This window comes from Myotis yumanensis, unplaced genomic scaffold, assembly GCF_028538775.1.
Source record: "Myotis yumanensis isolate MYYU_CA2020_CCGP unplaced genomic scaffold, mMyoYum1.0.hap1 SCAF_3, whole genome shotgun sequence".
NCBI classification, from domain to species: Eukaryota; Metazoa; Chordata; class Mammalia; order Chiroptera; family Vespertilionidae; genus Myotis; species Myotis yumanensis.
In genome coordinates this window covers 202725696-202745468 of record NW_027223754.1, presented here as the reverse complement: position 1 = coordinate 202745468, position 19773 = coordinate 202725696, and the positions used below count along the sequence as shown (strand labels likewise).

General features: G+C 41.4%; 1 protein-coding gene across 1 annotated transcript in view; it reads right to left on the bottom strand.

Moving 5' to 3' along the window:
• Window positions 1–941: 941 nt before the first annotated feature.
• Window positions 942–19773, bottom strand: part of POLR3B (RNA polymerase III subunit B) — a 103394-nt gene continuing 84562 nt past the window's right edge. Inside the window, exons 24-28 of the mRNA XM_070410969.1 lie at window positions 16678–16781; window positions 15889–16055; window positions 9852–9965; window positions 6365–6538; window positions 942–1380 (exon numbers count right to left, since the gene is read on the bottom strand). Of these exons, the coding sequence (XP_070267070.1) occupies window positions 1251–1380; window positions 6365–6538; window positions 9852–9965; window positions 15889–16055; window positions 16678–16781 (689 nt within the window). The 3' untranslated portion in view covers window positions 942–1250. The remainder of the gene's footprint in view (window positions 1381–6364; window positions 6539–9851; window positions 9966–15888; window positions 16056–16677; window positions 16782–19773) is intronic.

Here is a 19773-nt window from a genome sequence, read left to right as displayed (position 1 = left end):
AAAAAGTCCTTGGTATGTTTAACTTGGTTATAACCATTTTCTCAACCCTATTTCACACTGGCATGTGTTTCCTGTCAGTATATAAAAACCTATTAATATTCTATGAAACATGTTCATTGTGACGTGCTAGGAATGCAGCCTTAGACAGCTACTTAGGGCTTTTCTGACTTATTTTCTAAACAACCCTTAGTACAAGTATTTATCTGGTTTCAGGGCAGAGCAATTAAGAACAAATTAGAAATGGAGAAGGCTGTCAAATTAAAAAGAATATGGACAGCTAACATCTTGGCAGGAATGAAAGGAACAGAAAAATTTTAACGCATCCATGGACTTATTTTCAAATATTCAACACTGCACGTGGTACGATCATGGAGGTTCAAAATAGTAGCAATTAAGTCCATAAGACAAAGTGACATCCTTGGCAAACTTGCTTCCGATGGTAGGAATATGTTTATTATATTTCATCAAGCTTAAAGTTAAGAAGTTTGGGTGTATAAAGGCAGGAAAAATTTATCCTCTCACAGTAGCAGATAAGAAAGCCACTGCTCTATCAATGACACCCTTGGCTTCCCACAGTTCTTTCCTTCACATATTGCTCAGATCACAACCAATTCAAACAGATTCTTTTTTAAAAAAGTTTTTATTGACCTTTTTAGAGAGAAAGGGAGAGAGAAGAAACATTGATAGAGAAGCATCAATTGGCTGGCTCCTGCATGCCCTCCACTGGGGATTGAGCCCACAACCCAGACATGTGCCCTGACTGGGAACTGAACCAGCAACCTCTTGGTGCATGAGACAATGCTCAATCCACTGAGCCACACTGGCCGGGCTCAAACAGATTCTTTATATCCCTCAAGTTTCATACAAACCTTTGAGTTTTATTTAACCCCAAACATTCTTTTTAAGAAGGATGGTTTTTCTAACAAGTAAATTTCAAGATACCAGAACAGAAATAAAAGTTTATTTATCTTTTAGGTCATGTCCATTTGCAAATCAAATTCAGTACATGAACGAGTTACGGCATTATAGTCCACATTGCTGGCATCTCTTCCACGGCCCGAGGCTCACCGATCAAGGGTGTTCAGTCAGTCTTCTAGTGTTAAAAAAGCCTTTCCATCGATTTTTGCTTTTTTTCCGAGAGAACATTCAAAGGAATTATTCACAGGAGCAGACATAGTCCTCAGTCCCTTCTATTTTGCACTGCGTTGCAAAATATGGTTTGTTCTCTTTAAATAGTCACCTTCCCATCCTCACTCATTGTATTTGGCCAGTTTTAACCTGGGGATAATGTTCATAGACTGCAGTTCCTGGAAGAGCAGCTTGCAGGCATACGGAATACGAAGGGAAGACACGTGACAGGACGATTTGCAGTAATGGCACCTGAAACCCAAGTCAGCATGTATTAGAGGGACAATGACTCAGAACAAAGGCCTGCACGCAGGAAGTGAGAATCCTCTCTAACAAATTCTACCGCAATTCCATCGAGTTGGTTTTCTATTCCTCGGTGTTCAGCCACACTATCCAAAATGTACATGTGTGTCCCCAAAGTAAAAAGAAGCCCCCAAAGAAGCAAAAACCAAAACAAAACAACGATCACTCCCCTGGTTTTAAAACCACGTACTTTTAATCAGTTAGCACCATACTTCTTAGACCTTTCTCCTTAAAATGCAAAACAGCTGCCAATATAGTTGTTTTGAATAAGCCCCCGAAATGTGAACCATCTGAAAGTTACTCAGATTTAGACTTTTCCTTGTTGAAAGCATTTTAAATAGATTCAGTCTCCATGTATTGATAAGCATCTACTGCAATGTACTATTCTAGGCAAGAGCTCAACATTTACCATTTGACTTTTGTCACCGAGAGACTTGAAGTATGCTGGGAAAGATGGGACTTTCATATAGAAAGGTGGTATGCAAGGCTCTTCAAAGTTGGTTATTTCTATTAGCATTGGAGCTACTTTACTTACTGGCCCTGTGTATATGCACATATTCCCATTTAATCCTTACAACAGCCCACATTCCTAATTAATATGCCTGCTATGCTAGTAGGATTATCTTTTCCTTCAGCCAGGGAACTTAAAGCCATTGATTAGGTCTTAATCAATGGCTACAACTGAAGAAAGGGTCCCTGGGGAGAACTATTCTGTCAGGTTTCAGACCAAAACAGAGCCTCACCCTATACCTCAAGGATCTGGGGCACCTGGGACAGTAGGTACCCAGGACAAATCCTGAGACTTAATAGGTAGAAAACTAGGTCCTCCCAGGTAACAGAGGAGAACATGAGTGCAAGAGGAATAGCACCAAGGCTTGGAAGATGCAGTACTAACTGGGAACGGGAGGGAGATCCCTCAGGGAACAATATAGGCCATTCTGGAGGGTGGTAAGGCACATGGGTAAAAAATGTAAACACGCATATTACTGATGTGATCACAAAAGTGGCAAAGATGTGCACGAGAATGTTCACGGTCACACTATTTACAGCAGCATGAAGCAGGAGACTGCTCAGATAGTTCTGTGAGTCCACGACACGTATGCAGGAGGACCTGTGCAGACACTGAATGCAATGCTGCAGACACCTCTTTACTGAAATGTAAAGGTGTCCAGGACACACTGTGAGGTGAAAAAAGCAGTCTGCTAGACAGCATGGTCCCAAGCGGGTCCTCAAATGAGTTTCAGTAAATGTATGAAGTTCCCAAAATCACACGTACCAAGATTTTTTGGGTATCTATTTGTATTTCCCTGCTATTAAAAACATCAAAAAAAATTCATGATTTAGAAACAAAAATGGTTCAGAACTACTGGCAAACAGAGATGTCCCCCAAAGTCACTAAAACATTAACAGGGGTCATCTCTGAGTGGCGGGAATTCTGACTAATATTTTTTTGTAACTTTGAATATCTTATAAAGAGCAGGGATCATTTTTGTAATCAGCAAAATAAAGCTTGTATTATTTCAGAAAAGGAAATCACCAGGGCTGAGAATTTGAACGTGCTGGTGAGTGACTCCGCAGATAGGAGCTCCTGAGGAGAAGAGAATGGGATCCACGCTTGGGCCCCTCCCAGGGGGCTGTGGGAGCTTAAAGTGCGGAGTATTTGACTCTATCTACAGTAATAATATAAACATGAGAATTACTTTTCCTAAAAGATTACCTAAAGATCTTTTTAATGCATGACAGTTTATGAATTATGTTTTTAATGTGCCTGGGTTGGTCTAATTTATCCAAGTATCATGTTTATGCCTTAACTGAATTGGAGAAATGGATTTAGCTGGAACAACTTCTTGCAGATTCTCCTGTCATCATCCTGTGAATTCAATCCAGGCTAATCTACTTAAAACTTCTTGCCCTGACCGGTTTGGCTCAGTGGATAGAGCGTCAGCCTGCGGACTCAAGGGTCCCAGGTTCGATTCCGGTCAAGAGCATGTACCTTGGTTTCGGGCACAACCCCAGTAGGGAGTGTGCAGGAGGCAGCTGATCCATGTTTCTAACTCTCTATCCCTCTTCCTTCTTCTCTGTAAAAAAATCAATAAAATATATTTAAAAAACAACAACAAAAACAACAACAAAAAACTTCTATGTGTGCTGATTCATGATCCACAAAGCCCACTAACCTTCTCTTCTATGAATTATTTCTCCACTATAAAATGTTCTAATGCGTATATACACATACATGCATACACAAATAAAAATACATACCTATATAAGTAGAAATATATAAATTACCTTACCCTGGTCTCAACAACTCCCAAAGAAAGAAACTTGACCCAAACAATAATAAAATAAACTGATTTTTCAGGGCAAAGCCAGCAAAAGGAGAAGACTGTGGATTCACATGAGAAATGATTGTCCAGTGAAATATCCTCCATGAGCTAATTATCTTAACAGGGATTTTCTTTTCTCTGCAGTTTTCCTTCTGGACCTCTCTTTTGTGACTTATACCCCTCGTGTCTTCTGTAGAACAGTCTTGCTGTAAATATCCCCATAGCAATGCCTTACTAATGTGCAAATCAGCGACAAAAGGCCAGTCTCAAGGTTCTGAACTGCTCTAATTACTCAGCCTCCATTGTGCTGTTCATTAAAGAGCAACTTCCCCAACAAACGCCCGTGCTCCCTCCCACACAGCCCAGCACACACGTCAGGTAACATGGGAAAAGGACAGCATCATTATGCGCCTTTGCCTGAGAGCAGCACAAGGAGCCTGCCAGCCTTCCAGACTGGACGAGGATGCTTTCCTGTTGGCAACAAGGGATAAAGCAGGCCATTCAAAATCAGACATACAGTACACCAGGTCTGTTTAATTACAGTCAAGACCCTTAAACCGGGTAACCTGATTTAGTGCTCTTTGAAAGGATTTCAAATACAATACACATTGAACACATGAGCTTCAAAATCAGGCACTGCTATCAGATAATCTTTAAATGTGACAGAAGCAAAGCAGGAAAGAAGATATGAAATTAACAGAATAATGCTGAGACCAATTACTGCTTACCTTAGTTTCCCCGAGTATTCAGCATAAGAGAGCAAGGTTTTCAAAGTGCATGAGTAAATATGATCGTCTTTTCCTTCCTTTCTTCCTTCGTCTTTCTTCCATTCCCTCCCTCCCTCCTTTTTTCTTTTTCCCCCTTCTTTCCTCTTTTTCCTCTTTCCCTCATTCCCTCTTTCTTTTCTTCTTTTACTTTTCCTCTTAGCCTTCCTCCCTCTTTCTTTTTCCCCCTCCCTCCCCCCTCCCTCTTTCCTTTCCTTTTCCTCACTCTTCCTCTTTTTTTTGGGGGGGGGGGGGAGGGGTGGGGTGGGGCACATGAGAGAATACAGGGAGAATGGAGAAGAAAAGAAACTCTTTTTTGAAGTTTCATGATCCCTATTGGTAATAAAATGACTCTTCTGCACCATCTTTTCAAAATAAATTACTTAAAAATCCTTGTGCCAAATTTGAAGATTTAAGCATAGTGGAACTAAGTTTCAGGATCTTCCTATTACATTACATCTTGTTGTTGTTACACAGGACAATAAAACACAAACTCAATATGTGTTTCAAAAGACCCATGTCACTGATACAAGAAAGAGCTAAGTTTACGCTCAGAATATTGTCACCCCATCTCTGCAACCTTATGAAAGGCAAATGGCCACCTCTTGTGTCAGATTTTAAAATGAGATGATTTCTTCACAGATAGGTTTCATTGACTCTTCTACATCAAAATTATAAAATAATTGATTTTGGCTAAAATCTAACTAACAAGGTATACACTGTGTTCTAAGAAGGCCACTCATTATCCTTTTTTCCCCTTCATTGTTGAGAGTAATACAGATGTCCCCTTTATTCCCCCGATCATTCTGACTCTTAATTTGCTTTATTCAACCAAGAACTGGCAGCTTAAGATGGCAAGAAGTCGGTGGACTCATAAGGAAAACGTGGCCCATGTAACTAACCCTCAAGCTCTGACAATGAATGCTCATCTGTGCCTAACTACCCTTCCGGGGACTGCCCATCCCTAGGGAAAGGGGCTCTGGAAGGGAGGTGAGAGGTGATGAGGAAGATGAAGCTACTTCCCATCCCTGCAGCACCTGCCTCAGATGTCGTTAGACCTGCTCTCTGATAGAAAAGTGAGTAGAGACTGGGGAACGCAGGCCCTCCTGTCTATAGCGGTATTCAGGGTTCTGGATCATGACCAACGCTCTAAGCAGAGTAGTGGTTCTTTGATGGTGCAGTGGAACCATTACAAGGAGAAAAGATGCTCTAACAACACAAACAAAAGGTATGCAGCATCACCTTTTAAACTGGACTTTGTGTACTGACTGCATCGAACTAACAGACTGAATCACAGTTTACCTACTGACAATCCTAGTGCCAGTTAGCAATATGGTCTCTGCCATCATGGGATTCACAGTCCAAGTGGAAAGCAGCTTGCTGTGCAGACAGAGTACAGACAAGGAATCAGAGTACCAGGTTCTGGTCCTGGTCTGTCACTAATTTGCTATAAGATCTGGGGCAACACACCTGGCTCTTTAGGTTTGAAGTTAAATGAGGGCATTCAACACAATCTTCTCTAAAATGTTTCTATTAACAATATGCTATAATTATAACACCTACCAATGACTCTGCTAGGATTTTTACAGGTGAAGTGTTATAAAAGGTACTCGAGATTATAGTAACAAGATGATCAAGTCCTTAGTCCTTGGGAGTTTAAACTCCGGCTGTGTAAGGAGCAGGACATTAGGTAGACAAAGTGAACATGTACACATAGAATCCGAAATTCCAGAAAAGCATGGACCGGAAGGTTGGAGAATATGTAGGTATGATCTAGTCAATTCTGAGCTGTGCTTTAAGAGGCAGGGGGTGTAATATGAAAGACATATGGTATCCACTTACCAGCCGGAATACCCCAGAAGTCCACACTGCCCACAGACATCAACCTCAAAGGCATCACTTGAAATCATTAGTCGCTCTAGTAAAAGCATACTGGCTCCATAACCAATTAAACAGTCACGTTCCATTTCTCCAAGACGCAAACCACCATCACGAGATCGACCTTCAGTGGGCTGCCTTTGAAACAAGTTAAACAAATGTGTTATTATATTACACAAAGAGGCCGCATCACATGCTGGCTAAGGGCACAGAGCTTTGGAGCAGGGCTCACCTGGATTCAAATCACTTATTAGGCAGTGACCTTGAGCATGCTGCTCAGCCTCTCAGCCGCATTTGTAAAACGTACATAAGACTACCTGTTCCAAAGAGCCTTAAATGAGCAGAGATGTGATCCTAGTGGTTGGTTGCTATTTTTATTTTTAAATAGAAATAATAAGTAATTATTTAAATAATGATATAATAATAAACATACAGCATATAAAGTACCAATGCTAGCATTACGATTACTATTACAATCACTATCATTATTATTAGTGAGGGATGTCTTTTGAGTATTTTCAGAGATGTCTTAGTTCTTTGTTATTTAAAAACAGAAAAAGTGAGCAGAACAGAGTGTGGAAGAAACCCGGGTCCTCTAGCAGTTAGCCCCAGGCCTCCATGTTTAATTTATTTACTATTAAATAAATTAAACCTGGAAAGAAGCAAATGGATTTTTATAAAATTTGGAATAGATCAGGAGTCACCTGGAGCCAGATGGGAGGTTCCCTAGAGACCTACCTCCCCCGCCCCCAGTTGTGTGTCCCATACAAGTTCTTCCTTCGTGTGTAAAAATGCTCCATTCCTTTTTAGAGGGAGCACTTGAACTGGGCGGCTACTAGCCCCTGCATGGACTCCCTGTAGTTTATGTATCTGCTGGGCTTGAGAATACTTTAAAAGATTAAGAATCCAGGATCCAGAGATGCAGGTAAAATTTAGAGATTCTGAAACAACTTAGGCAATCCCACCTAGGTACTGGTGACACAAATGATCAATGAGAGAGACAGAGAGAGAGAGTCACGAGCACCCTGGCCAGCTGATGTTGGAGTGACACTCCTTGGAGGTAGTCTGAGCAGGGGTGGACTATAAAGCTCTTGTTTGCTTTATTACACAGCATCTTTTAATCTTTGCTATTGTTGCTGCCAGTTTTCCAAAGAGTTAAGGAGGTAAACACACGATTGCCAGCACATGCTGAAATGTTAACTTGTGTTGTTGATAGTTACAATGGGAAATCAATTTAAGTTGTATATTATTTGTTGAAAGAAAATCTACATATGAAAAATTTATAAGTAGATCTCAATGAACACACTGTAGTGGAAACTTCATAGCTGAGCACAACATATATATGCTTTTATCTGACAGAACCTCCCAGGGACAGGGGAAGGATCCTTCCACCTGTGGCCACTGGACAAGTGAAGGTGGTCAGATCACATATGGGCAGAACCCACAACTTGAATTTTAACCAACTGAGATAACTGACTATAGACAAATGCACTCCAGGCTGTCTTCATATGGAATACACAAAAGTAATAATAAAGTAATAACTTTTTTTATACAACCAAGTAAAACATAGGAAATAACTGCTTTGACATTTATATTACTCTGAAATAGTTTTTGGATGTTGTAAGTGAAATACAAGTTCCGGAGGGAACAGTATGCAGGGGAAAGATACACCTAACTCAAGTAGGGTCTCAGTGCTGAAGTCAATACTGGCTTGAGAATCTCAACTTCTCTTCCCTCTTCTGTAATCTAAGCACACAAATGCCTATCATTTCAATAGGCATGTGCATTTGCTCAGTTTTACATGAGTCATCTATACCTCTCCTGTGGTTTGGAAAACAAAACAGAACAAAGACCCAAATATTAGCTGCTTCATCCTCTGCTCCCTCCACTACACTGGAACATCTAAGCAATGCTCCATGACAGTGGACAGGAACCTGGATATTTATTGAGCATCTCCCATGGATCGACACTGTACACAGTCTATATTCAAACACCTGACATTCACCAGCATGCTGTGTAGTGGATTTTATTGTCTCTACTTCATATACAGGAAAATGAAGCCGAGAGACGTAAGAGATCTGTCCAAGGCTCATGATAGTAATACAAGGTGGTGATGAGTTCACATCTATGTCATTCTGACCCCAGGGCCTGTGTTCCCTCCCCTGGCTCAGAGTTCCTCATCCTTGGCAGTAGTCCCATACTGAGCTGGGTAGTAATTCTCCGAGGTAAAGGCTGTGCTGTGCATTGCAGGATGTTTAACAGCATTCCTGACCTCTAGAAGCCAGTAGCTCCTTCCTTGCCCCCCAGTCGTGGCATCCCCAAAATGTTTTCCAATGTCCCCAGGGAGGCAACATTGCCCTGGTTAAGGACCACTGCCTTAGCCTTTACTGCTCCAACTGGAAAATGTAGTAGTGAGAACACATAAACTTGGTATTTGCAAATTCCCTTTCCCAACAATTATACCCATTCGTTAAATCCGATATTGGGCTTGAATTGAGGATACACTGGTGAAGGGGCATACATGGACCCTGGAGCTTATGCAAATAAGCATGCAAGTACAGGTGTCTTATGCTCCAATCACAGAAGTTTAAGAAAAATGACAGCTGTGGCTTAGGCTACCAAATAATGCGTGCATGTTTTCTGTGCACACACAGGAGTGTGAGGTGTACTGATATGCATGTGTGTGTGTAAGTGTACCTACATTCTTATGAAGGAACTTTTTTGAACAGGACCATACTTGTAAACTGGTACACAGTAAACAATTAGATAGAAGAACACTGTGAAGACCTACAGAGGGTTTGCTCTTGTGTCTGTAAAATGATTTTTAATTGGCTGCCATTTTTTAAATATATTTTATTGATTTTTTACAGAGAGGAAGGGAGAGGAATAGAGAGTTAGAAACATAGATGGGAGAGAAACATCGATCAGCTGCCTCCTGCACACCTCCTACTGGGGATGTGCCCGCAACCCAAGTACATGCCCTTGACCGGAATCGAACCTGGGACCCTTCAGTCCGCCGGCCGACGCTCTATCCACTGATCCAAACCGGCTAGGCCAGTGGTCGGCAAACTCATTAGTCAACAGAGCCAAATATCAACCGTACGATTGAAATTTCTTTTGAGAGCCATATTTTTTAAACTTAAACTATATAGGTAGGTACATTGTTATTAACTTAATTAAGGTACTCCTAAAGCTTAGGAAGAGCCACACTCAAGGGGCCAAAGAGCCGCATGTGGCTTGCAAGCCGCAGTTTGCCAACCACGGGGCTAGGCAATTGGCTGCCATTTTTAATGTAAATCAGACATATATAATTTTTGTGGATGCCTAATACCCCAAAGTTTGAAATCTCAGGGAAACATAAACTTTGCTGAGTCTGCTTATTGCTGTACTTGGAAATGCAAGGGAGACTCGCCTGCACTGTCAATCCCTTCTGTGAGTGCTCTCCTCTTACCTGGTAAGGACAGCCCGTGGTCCCCGGGCACGGGCATGCATCTTGTCCAGCACCATGTGTTTCAGCTTCTGGTAGTACACGGGGCCAAAGTAAATGTATGCTTCCAAAGGCTCCCTGAAAGAAGGGTCAGAGTTTGGGGTTAAGAAACTAAGTTTGGGCTGACAGGAGACAGCCTTTCTAGGTCTCAGCACTGGCAGGCCCTTACTTGTTTATGAACAGGTTTATGAGTGAGTGAAAGAAAATGAAAAGGCTAGATCTGAAAATATAAAAGTACCATGGATACATTAAAGCAGGGGTAGGGCCATTCTTTTGCCAAGGGCCATTTAGATATTTATAACCTCATTCATGGGCCATACAAAATTATCAACTTAAAAAGTAGTCTGCTTGCTGTAAAAAAGAAGGAACTCTTACCATTTGCAACAGCATGGATGGAACTGGAGAGCATTATGCTAAGTGAAACAAGCCAGTCAATGAAGGAAAAATACCACATGATCTCACTCATTCATGGATAATAAAGACCATTACAAACTTTTGAACAATAATAGATACAGAGGCAGAGCTGCCTCAAACTGATTGTCAAACTGCAGTGGGAAGGCCAGGGAGGGTTGGGGGACAGGAGGGAGGGGAGTAAGAGATCAACCAAAGGACTTGTATGCATGCATATAAGCATAACTAATGGACATAAGACACTGGGGGGTAAGGGAGGGCAGGGGATTGTCAAGGGCGGAGGTGGGGGAAGGACACATATGTAATACCCTTTGTAATACTTATTATAATATTTTTTTTAAAAGAATAAAAAAAATATTAAAAAAATAAAAGTTTTAGAAACTGGAAAAAAAAATAAAATAAAATAAAAATAAAAAGTAGCCTGCTATATTTGGTCAAACATTTAATTAACTCACCCCTAATGCTTTAACAGAGCCAGGCCAAATGATTTGGCAGGCCTTATATGGCCCGCAGGCTGGATGTTCCCCACCCCTGCATTAAAAGGTACAGTGTTTAATTAAGAAATAAAATTTAAACAGCTTGTGAAACTGTGTACGGAACGGTGCTTCCTTCACTGCTCCCACCCTAGCCAGGCCACCATCCTTTCTGCCTGGACTACTGCGGATAATCTTTTAGTTGGTCGCCTTGCTTCTACTTTCCTCTCTCAACAATCTCTTCTTCACAAGCCAGAGCCACTCCTTCTAAAATGTAAATAGTAGCAGGTCACTCTTCTGATCTAAATTCCCAATAATTTCCCATTGCACTCAGAATCCGTATCAAACAAACTTTGCATGTAGCGACAAGGTCTACGGTAATCTGGCTCCTGCCCACATCAGACTCATTTACTATTTCTTTTCTCCATCGCTCATTCTATTCCCTTACACTGGCCCCTTCATTGTTCTTCAACTGTAGCAATGAATTTTTAGAAATATTGTAGTAAGAGTTTAAAGGAGTGAATATTTAAGTGCTTTGACAGAAGAAACTTTTTTTCTTAAGTCTGGAGCAAGAGTAGCCAGAGGATCAATGACTTTAAAATTATTTTTACTGCCCCAGAGCTTCCTTCCTGAAAAAAAAAAAAAAAGCATCTACCATGTGTCACTTAATCCATGACTTAATCTGTATAACAATCTGTCATCCCTATTTTTAAGATGAAGAAAAAGGCACAGAGTGTCCAAGAGGTTAAATAAGAGCTGGTGAGTGATGCAGGAAGCTCCAAACCCAGGGCTCTCTCTGCCATGCTGGCCAGTCTTGAGCCAGGTAAATATGGGCCACAGCATGATGTAAGAGTAGGAAGAGCAAAAGACATGGCAGAGAGGCACATAAATATATCTGCGCCCGCTTGCTTGCTATACCTTATACTTTCTGTATCATTAGCAAAGGCTTTTGCACTTATCAAGCCATTCCGTTAGCTTAAGCACAACCAGATTCTTGGAAGACCCAAAGTGGAGTGGAACAGGGCGTCAGGAGACCCTATTCTTGTCGCAGTTTGTCACATAGTAATTACATGACTTCTTTATCTCAGTTTTCTTAGTTGTACAACCAAGTGGTTGGACCAAGTTTCTTTCTAGCTCTAATAATGAATGATCCTATTCCTCCATAGTATGACCGCTCATGGTAGAATTCATGGAACTCTGTCACCATTTCATCATCAACTGAATAAGGCCATATGCAATCTTTCCTCCTAGCTATGCTGAAGAATGTGACAAAGGGTGAAAGCTGGTAGGTGAATATGCTTGCAAGCCCTTTGTAGAACTCCGAGATAATTAGGAAAGAAATGAAAACACTGGCTGGAGTATAGAGAACAGTGATGTAGACATAGCCATTAGCTATCTATAGGAAGCAGAGCATAAGCCATTCAAATCTTTCAGTAAAATTATGTTCAGAAGGTCCACCAAAATGGTTCATTTGTTTTGCACACTTTCTGGGCAACTTTGCATTATTTCTGCATGAGAAGCAAAGGCTAAGATGATTAGTTTACAATAACAACAACATTTTCTGAAATGAACCTCAGCTATTTTACTGAATCATTTTTTAAATGGACCATTACTCGTTCCCTGTAATGTGATTTTCTGTAACATCTCAAGTATGATACACCTAAAGAAATCCATATTATCACAGGCTGGATAAATCATTTTAGAAAGCACTCAATGCTTTTAACAGATACAGATTTTGACCATTTTAATCACATCTGGATAGTCCATTTGCAGCACTGAAATCAAGCTGTGTGTTCTCACACATGCTTCCACACTGAGTTTCAGTCGTGCATTTCTGAGGTTTAAAACCTCAGAAGAACAGTATAAACTCTGTGTCCCAAAGTTTTACCTGGCATAAAAATACTGAAGTGTGTCTTAATTTAAACAACCAACTTGATCCTTTAAAATCATGTGCAAGCCAAGTTTCAAAACCTTGTCCTTCACAATAATTTCAGGGATATCTGTTTCTCCCAGATAAAAAGAAATCCCGTCCCTCTGCCTGTGTGACCTGCTCTCCCCTTTCCCCAACCTCACTTCAGGCTGCACCACTACCTCCTCACTGCATGGCAGCCAGGCTCGCCTCTTCCAGTTCCCAAACCTACCAAGATCTATCCCTTGTGAGATGTTAAATACTCTTTTCCTCTACATCAGTGGTTCTCAACCTTCTGGCCCTTTAAATACAGTTCCTCATGTTGTGACCCAACCATATAATTATTTTCGTTGCTACTTTGTAACTGTAATGTTGCTACTGTTATGAATCGTAATGTAAATATCTGATATGCAGGATGGTCTTAGGCAACCCCTGTGAAAGGGTCGTTTGACTGCCAAAGGGGTTGCAACCCACAGGTTGAGAACCGCTGCTCTACATGAAACACTTCAAAAGCTTCCCTCTTCTCATCCTTCACATTTCTGCCTTCCCACAGGGGTCCTTTAGCCTACTCTTTGTCTTCATTCAGGTGAGAGCTTTTTGTATTTATTATTTGTTTTCATTCCTTTATTCAACAAATATTTATGGAGTGTGTGCTGTGTGTCAGGCTCTATGCTAAACACTGGAAATAAAACAGTAAACAAAACAGACAAGCTCTGCTCTCAAGGAGGTACATTATACTTGGGGAGATAGACAATAATATTACATAGTATTATTATACTAGAGGCCCGGTGCATGAAATTTGTGCACTGGGTGTGTGTGTGTGTGTGTGTGTGTGTGTGTGTGGGGGGGGGTGTCCCTCAGCCCAGCCTGCACCTGTTCTAATCTGGGACCCCTTAAACCAGCAGTCAGACATCCCTCTCACAATCTGGGACTGCTGGCTCCCAACCACTCGCCTGCCTGCCTGCCTGATTACCCCTAACCGCTTCTGCCTGCCAGCCTGATCACCCCTTAAACACTCCCCTGCCAGCCTAATTGCTCCCCTGCCAGCCTGATTGCCCCAACTGCCCTCCCCTGCTGGCCCGGTTGCCCCCCACTGCCCTCCCCTGCAGGCCTGGTTGTCCCAAACTGCTCTCCCCTGCAGGCCTGGTCCCCCTCAACTGCCTTCCCCTGCCAGCCTGGCCACCCCCAACTGCCCTCACCTGCTGGCCTGGTTGCCCCTTACTGCCCTTCCCTACTGGCCCGGTCACCCCGAACTGCCCTCCCCTGCTGGCCTGGTAACCCCTAACTGCCCTCCCCTGCTGGCCTGATCGCACACAACTGACCTCCCCTGCTGGCCATCTTGTGCCCATATGGGGGCGGGCCATCTTGTGCGAGGGTGTGATGGTCAATTTGCGTATTACCTCTCTATTATATAGGATAATCTATATAGATAAAAGCCTAAGCGATCAAACAATTGGTCGACCGGTCAACTGGTCGCTATGACGCACACTGACCACCAGGGGACAGATGTTCAACACACAGGATTAGGCTCCCTCCTGTCTGGATTGGGCCTGTGGGGATTGGGCCTGCACCGGCTATCCGACATCCCCCGAGGGGTCCCGGATTGCGAGAGGGTGCAAGCCAGGCCGAGGGACCCCACTGGTGCATGAATCCATGCACTGGGCCTCTAGTCCTATATAATAAAGAGCTAATATGCTAATTAGACCGGACAGCAGAACAACCTTCCAGAACAACCAGTGGGTGGGGCTGCGAGGTAAGCTGCCGCAGCTGTGAGGGCTGAGCCCCTTGCATGAATTTTGTGCATTGGGCCTCTAGTATATTTGATAATGATGAATCCTACAGAGAAAAATAAAGCCGGAAATGGGCAATACTGGATTGTAGTTCTAAATTAAGTAGTCAGGGCCCTGCAGAGAAGTTAACTTTTATATGTTATTTTTTAACTAGAGGCCCAATGCACAAAATTCGTGCAAGGGGCTTGGTCCTCGCAGCTGCAGCAGCTTGCCTCGGTGGCTTGACTTGGCCCTCGCAGCCCCGGCTTTGTCTGGAAGGTCGTTCGGCTGTCTGGTCTAATTAGCATATTATGCTTTTATTATTATAGATGTCTAATAACAAATCTTAACAGTCAGCTCCTTAGGTCAGGGACCATGCCTATTTTGCTCACTGTTATAAACTTAGCACCTAGCTCATGCTCGGTATTTAACATGCCTTTAGTCTGTGGATTGCAAAGTAAGGCCTCAGGCCTCTGACAGAGCACTAATTATCTGATATTCATCGTATCAATAGAGAGCAAGTTCAATAGCTAAAGAATTATTTTACATTATATATAACTGACTTGTTACTTAAAGTTGTGTAGAAATCCTATTTTGGTAAATTATGTTTTCTATATTTTAAACAATAGCCCCACCAGTAAAACAACCCTTCTTAATTTATCAGTTTTCTAAGTTTGGATTTTCTTTTTTCCCCCATCCCTGTTTTATTGAGATATAATTGACATAAGACATTATGCATGTTTAAGGTGTACAACATGTTGATTTGAAACATTTATATATTGCAAAATGATTACCACCATAGCGTTAGCTAACACCACCATCATAAATCTGGATTTTCCTATATCAGATTTCTTAAAGGAGTAAACTTGATTATCTTAAGGCAGTGTTTCTCAACCTTGACCGCACATTAGAATCACCTGGGAATCTCTTTAAAATCCTGATTTCTGGGCCTCATCCTCCGGAAATTCTGTTTCTTTGTTACTAATGTTGTGGCCCCACCCCATAAAAAAGAAACAGAATTTCCGGAGGATGAGGCCCAGAAATCAGGATTTTAAAAAGATTTCCAGGTGATTCTAATGTGCAGCCAAGGTTGAGAACCACTGTCTTAAGGGCTCTTGCTTCTTCTAATAAAATCATACTTTTTTGTTTTGTTAATCCTCACCATAAGATATTTTTTCCTTTGAATTTTTAGAGAGAGTGGAAAGGAGGGAAGGAGAAAAAGAGAGAGAGAGAGAGACAGAAACATCAATGTCAAAGAGACACATCAATTGGTTGACTCCCACATACACCTGGACTGGGCCAGGGATCGAACCTGCAACTCAGGTACGTGCCCTTGACTGGAATCAAACCTGCGACCCTTCGGTGCTCGGGGCCGTCACTCTAAGCACTGAACAACACCGGCCATACTGTTACTTTAAAACACCTAAACACACACTTACCCTGTGATGCCAGATGTAACATAGTCTTTCCCCAAGTAGTTATAACCATGGCGAACGAGGTCTTCACACACATCCTTCACTTTACTGCCTCCAAAGGCGGTGCCGTAGTGGAATCTGCCATCTAACACGCCTGCCTTGCCCGCCAACAGCTCAATTAACTTTCCCACCTGTGGAATGTGAACAAATTAAGCGAGTACCTTCCTGTGGTATAGAAATCCTGTCTGTTTATTTAGCTCTGGCCTATTTCCCTAAAGAATTATGAAACTACTACTATTAATAAGAGTGATAAATTAATAGTAAATATTTATCTCTCTCCTACTGTGTGACTGACTGTTAGAAAATCTTGACATGTGTGATCTAAGTTTATGCCTCCCAAACTGCTAGGAGATAGGTACTATTATTTCCCTGACTTTACCTATGAGGAAACTGAAGTACACAGAGGTTAAGCAACTTCCCCAAGTCATATAGCCAGTAAGTGCTGGAGCCAGGATTATAAAACAATAACCATAGAAAGAAAGATGCATTAGGTTCAATACAAAGGGCTCTCTTTTCTGAGGGGTAAGTTTGCCACCCAAAAGACTACTCTCAAAAGGAAGGGCAAACTTGCTCCACATTCGCTCTGTAGAGGAGAGTCGTCCAGCATCATCAGGAGCTGAGAACCTAGTTATTTGACGAGGGGTCAAAGGGCCCTTTCTAAATATCAGTTTCAGGGTCCCATCACACCCACTAACTGCAAATCAACTGCCAGCTTTCTTCCTTAAGAGCAGTGCCTCTGAAAACCATCCCGACCGTCATTCGTGATGGGAAGCCGTGAGGGTTCATGATGATGTCCGGACAGATGCCAGAGTCACAAAACGGCATGTCTTCCTGAGGGACGATCAAACCGCAGACACCTGGGGGAAGAGAAGATTTCATGCCACATAAAGCAAACTGGCAGAAAGAAAGAATACAGTAGTTAATTGGGCCCTCCCTGCCGCCATCTCTATTTTTACTACTCTTAAACCTGCCCCACGGTCTCTATCAAGAATAACAAAAGCAATTCCCAATAATCCCGCTAGATGAATAGTTCAAAAATGGCTGTCCTTACAGAAAGGCAGTGCAGCCTGTGGCCTGGCCTGCTGGCGCGACACTCAATGGTGCTGTCAGGCAGCTCACCCAACCTCTCGTGCCACTGAGATGGAAGAGCAGCGACTTCACTGGGTCCTAGCCCCGTCAACGTCCCTGAAACCTCAAGTCAGCAGCAATGTCACTCCTTGTCATCTTGTCCATGACTTGCTACACATTGCACTCAAATCACAGGAATCCAAGTTCTCTGACCACCAAACACAGAACTGATTGAATGAGGGGTGTGTTTAAATTATGGTTTTAAAAACCTGTGACAAGAAGTACTCGCGTGTGGCTGACGTGCTGATGGGACTACCTATTGGCTGCAGAGTGCTAGCTGGTTGGCTGATTTCTGCCAGGCTTCCCTGGCTGAGTCTAAACTGCCCTAAAGAATTTTAATTCCTATAGCTTATAACACATTACAAAAGTGATCTTTGATTGAAGTTGTAAAGTTGAACAATAAAATTAAATAACAAAGTATTCTTGGAAGAAAAGACTAAAATTATAAATGTATCCTAAGAATGAAAACAGAACAAAACAAAAATCTACCAACTCCACACACCACTAATAGACTCTTAAATTAACTGTACTTTATTATTCCTTTAACAGTATTCTAACTTGTAGGAAATTTTTTTGATTAAATACTTGGTAATTCCTCTTACATCCTTTTCTTGGTAGGAGGAATAGGAGTATAATTTAGATTGTTAACCATAATCTATATAATCTAGAATTGAAAAACTATTATTCAATGGCATTGGACCCAAAAAATGCTTTTATAGTTAGTAAGATAAAATTCCTTTTCGTGTGTATATAAATTATCTGTACCTATTGAAAAGAAATTGCTCTCAAAGAAACTTTTCATTGCTCAGTTTGATTTCTACATACGCAAGAAATCAAACTTTTAAAATAAAAGTTTGGTGATGTTCAAAGAAAAAGAATGCCATTTGCCTATTTAACATTGGTTATTAATACTCTGATTTCTAGTGGTTGCCAACAATATGGCAATTAGGTTTGTGGATTTGAATTCCATTGTATGGAGGTAGTTTAACGGGCTTTTTGGTTGAAATTGCATTGTTTATTATAAAGAAAGTATGCTTTCCTACACGAAGAACAGAAACATTCAGTTCGCTTTATTTCAAATTCAGCTACAACATGTTAGAATTTAAATCAAGCACAACGTGTGACCCTCATCTCTTCCCTCTGAAAATCCATCTTGTCCACACTGAAATTATCTGACAAAACACTAGGGCTACTAGGAAATCCACTCTGAAAGAGATGAAATTGGAAATCTAGGTGCACAGATAACAACACTGTTTGGCAGTGAACAAAATGTTAAAAATAGCAAATCTTAAAGAGGCCAGTGGTGGGATGTGGCTGGGTGAGAATGCCATTTTGGAGGGTTCAGCTACATCCCTCAAAAACAAACCAAAGAAAAACTTCAGCACCCCTCCAGCAGTAGTTCACAGGGGATGGATGCCTGTGGCTGCTAAGGAGGAAGCTGCTTGTTTACCCTCCAACAAGAGAAGGTGGAGTGAGGGGCAGGAGGTACCGAACCCAAGGAGGAAGCATGGCATACTTATACTGGAGGGGGGTAAGGAGAGGGATGATTTGCATTTTCCATTTTCAATTTTAGCCCACAGGTTAATTCCAGCAAATGTAACTTTAAAATGAGAGCAATGCTCTTTCCCCTAAAATCCGAATTTCTAATAACTCTGCTTGAAATCTGATTAATATTTAGCATAGAACTTCCTTTTGGGGAAGTTATTTTCTAACTAGCACTTTTCTGCCATTGCACTTAAAACTAAATATAAGTAACTTTCAGATTTTTTTCATTCCATTAGAGGAACTGCACTGGCCACATCTGAATCAAGGGCACCTGTAAGCCAAAAATTAAATCTTAGCTAACTTAAAATTACTTTAGGCTCTGAAACCCTTTTATATGCCAAGATGGTTCCCATAGCAGACAGCCCTGTGTTGTTTGTTTTGTGTGAAAGTGAATGATAAAAGATCCATGAAATCGACACAGAAAGCCAGAACAGCAGAAAGAACTGAGGGCTCTCCATCATTGCGGCTTCTACCCTCTGCTGACTTGCAGAACAATGGAAGCTACACATCCAACTGCAGATCTAACACAGCTGTGCATTTCATTAGATGAAGAGCACTAGTGACACAAGTAAATAATTAACTTATTCTGGTCCGCTGACTGTGCTTATGAGACCAGTCATAGCTGACAGATTTTAATACAAGTTAACACAAAGAAAACATAATGAGCTTAGAAGTTAAAACAAAATATTTAGACAGAATTTGATGATCTCAAATCTCAAATTAGACAGATGATTGTTAAAAGTCTGCATTTTACTGAATCCATTAGGGGAGAAGAGAGCTCTCAATCTCAGACCCAAACTTTTTTTTTTTTTTTTTTAAAGAAATGGTATTCTCTGTTTCAGAATTATTCAAATCCTTAATCATAGCAGGAAGCTTTCTTTTATTTTCAAATAAAAAATTGTAATTTATTTCCAGGGACAGAGCATAAAATCTCTTTCCTATATATAAACTCTTAAAGGTTATAGTCACTTTTCTTTAAATGCTGGTTTAAAAATGTAAATGATATGCAGTACACCTCAGTGTGTTAATACTCCCTGGGTCCTTGAAAAGATGATGGACTACAAATAAACCATATCTAATGGAAGCTGTTGTAGAACAATTACTGATTCATACCTTAAATGCTTACACGGCATTTCAGATTTTAAAATAAAATTTCATCCCCTGGTCCATGCCTGT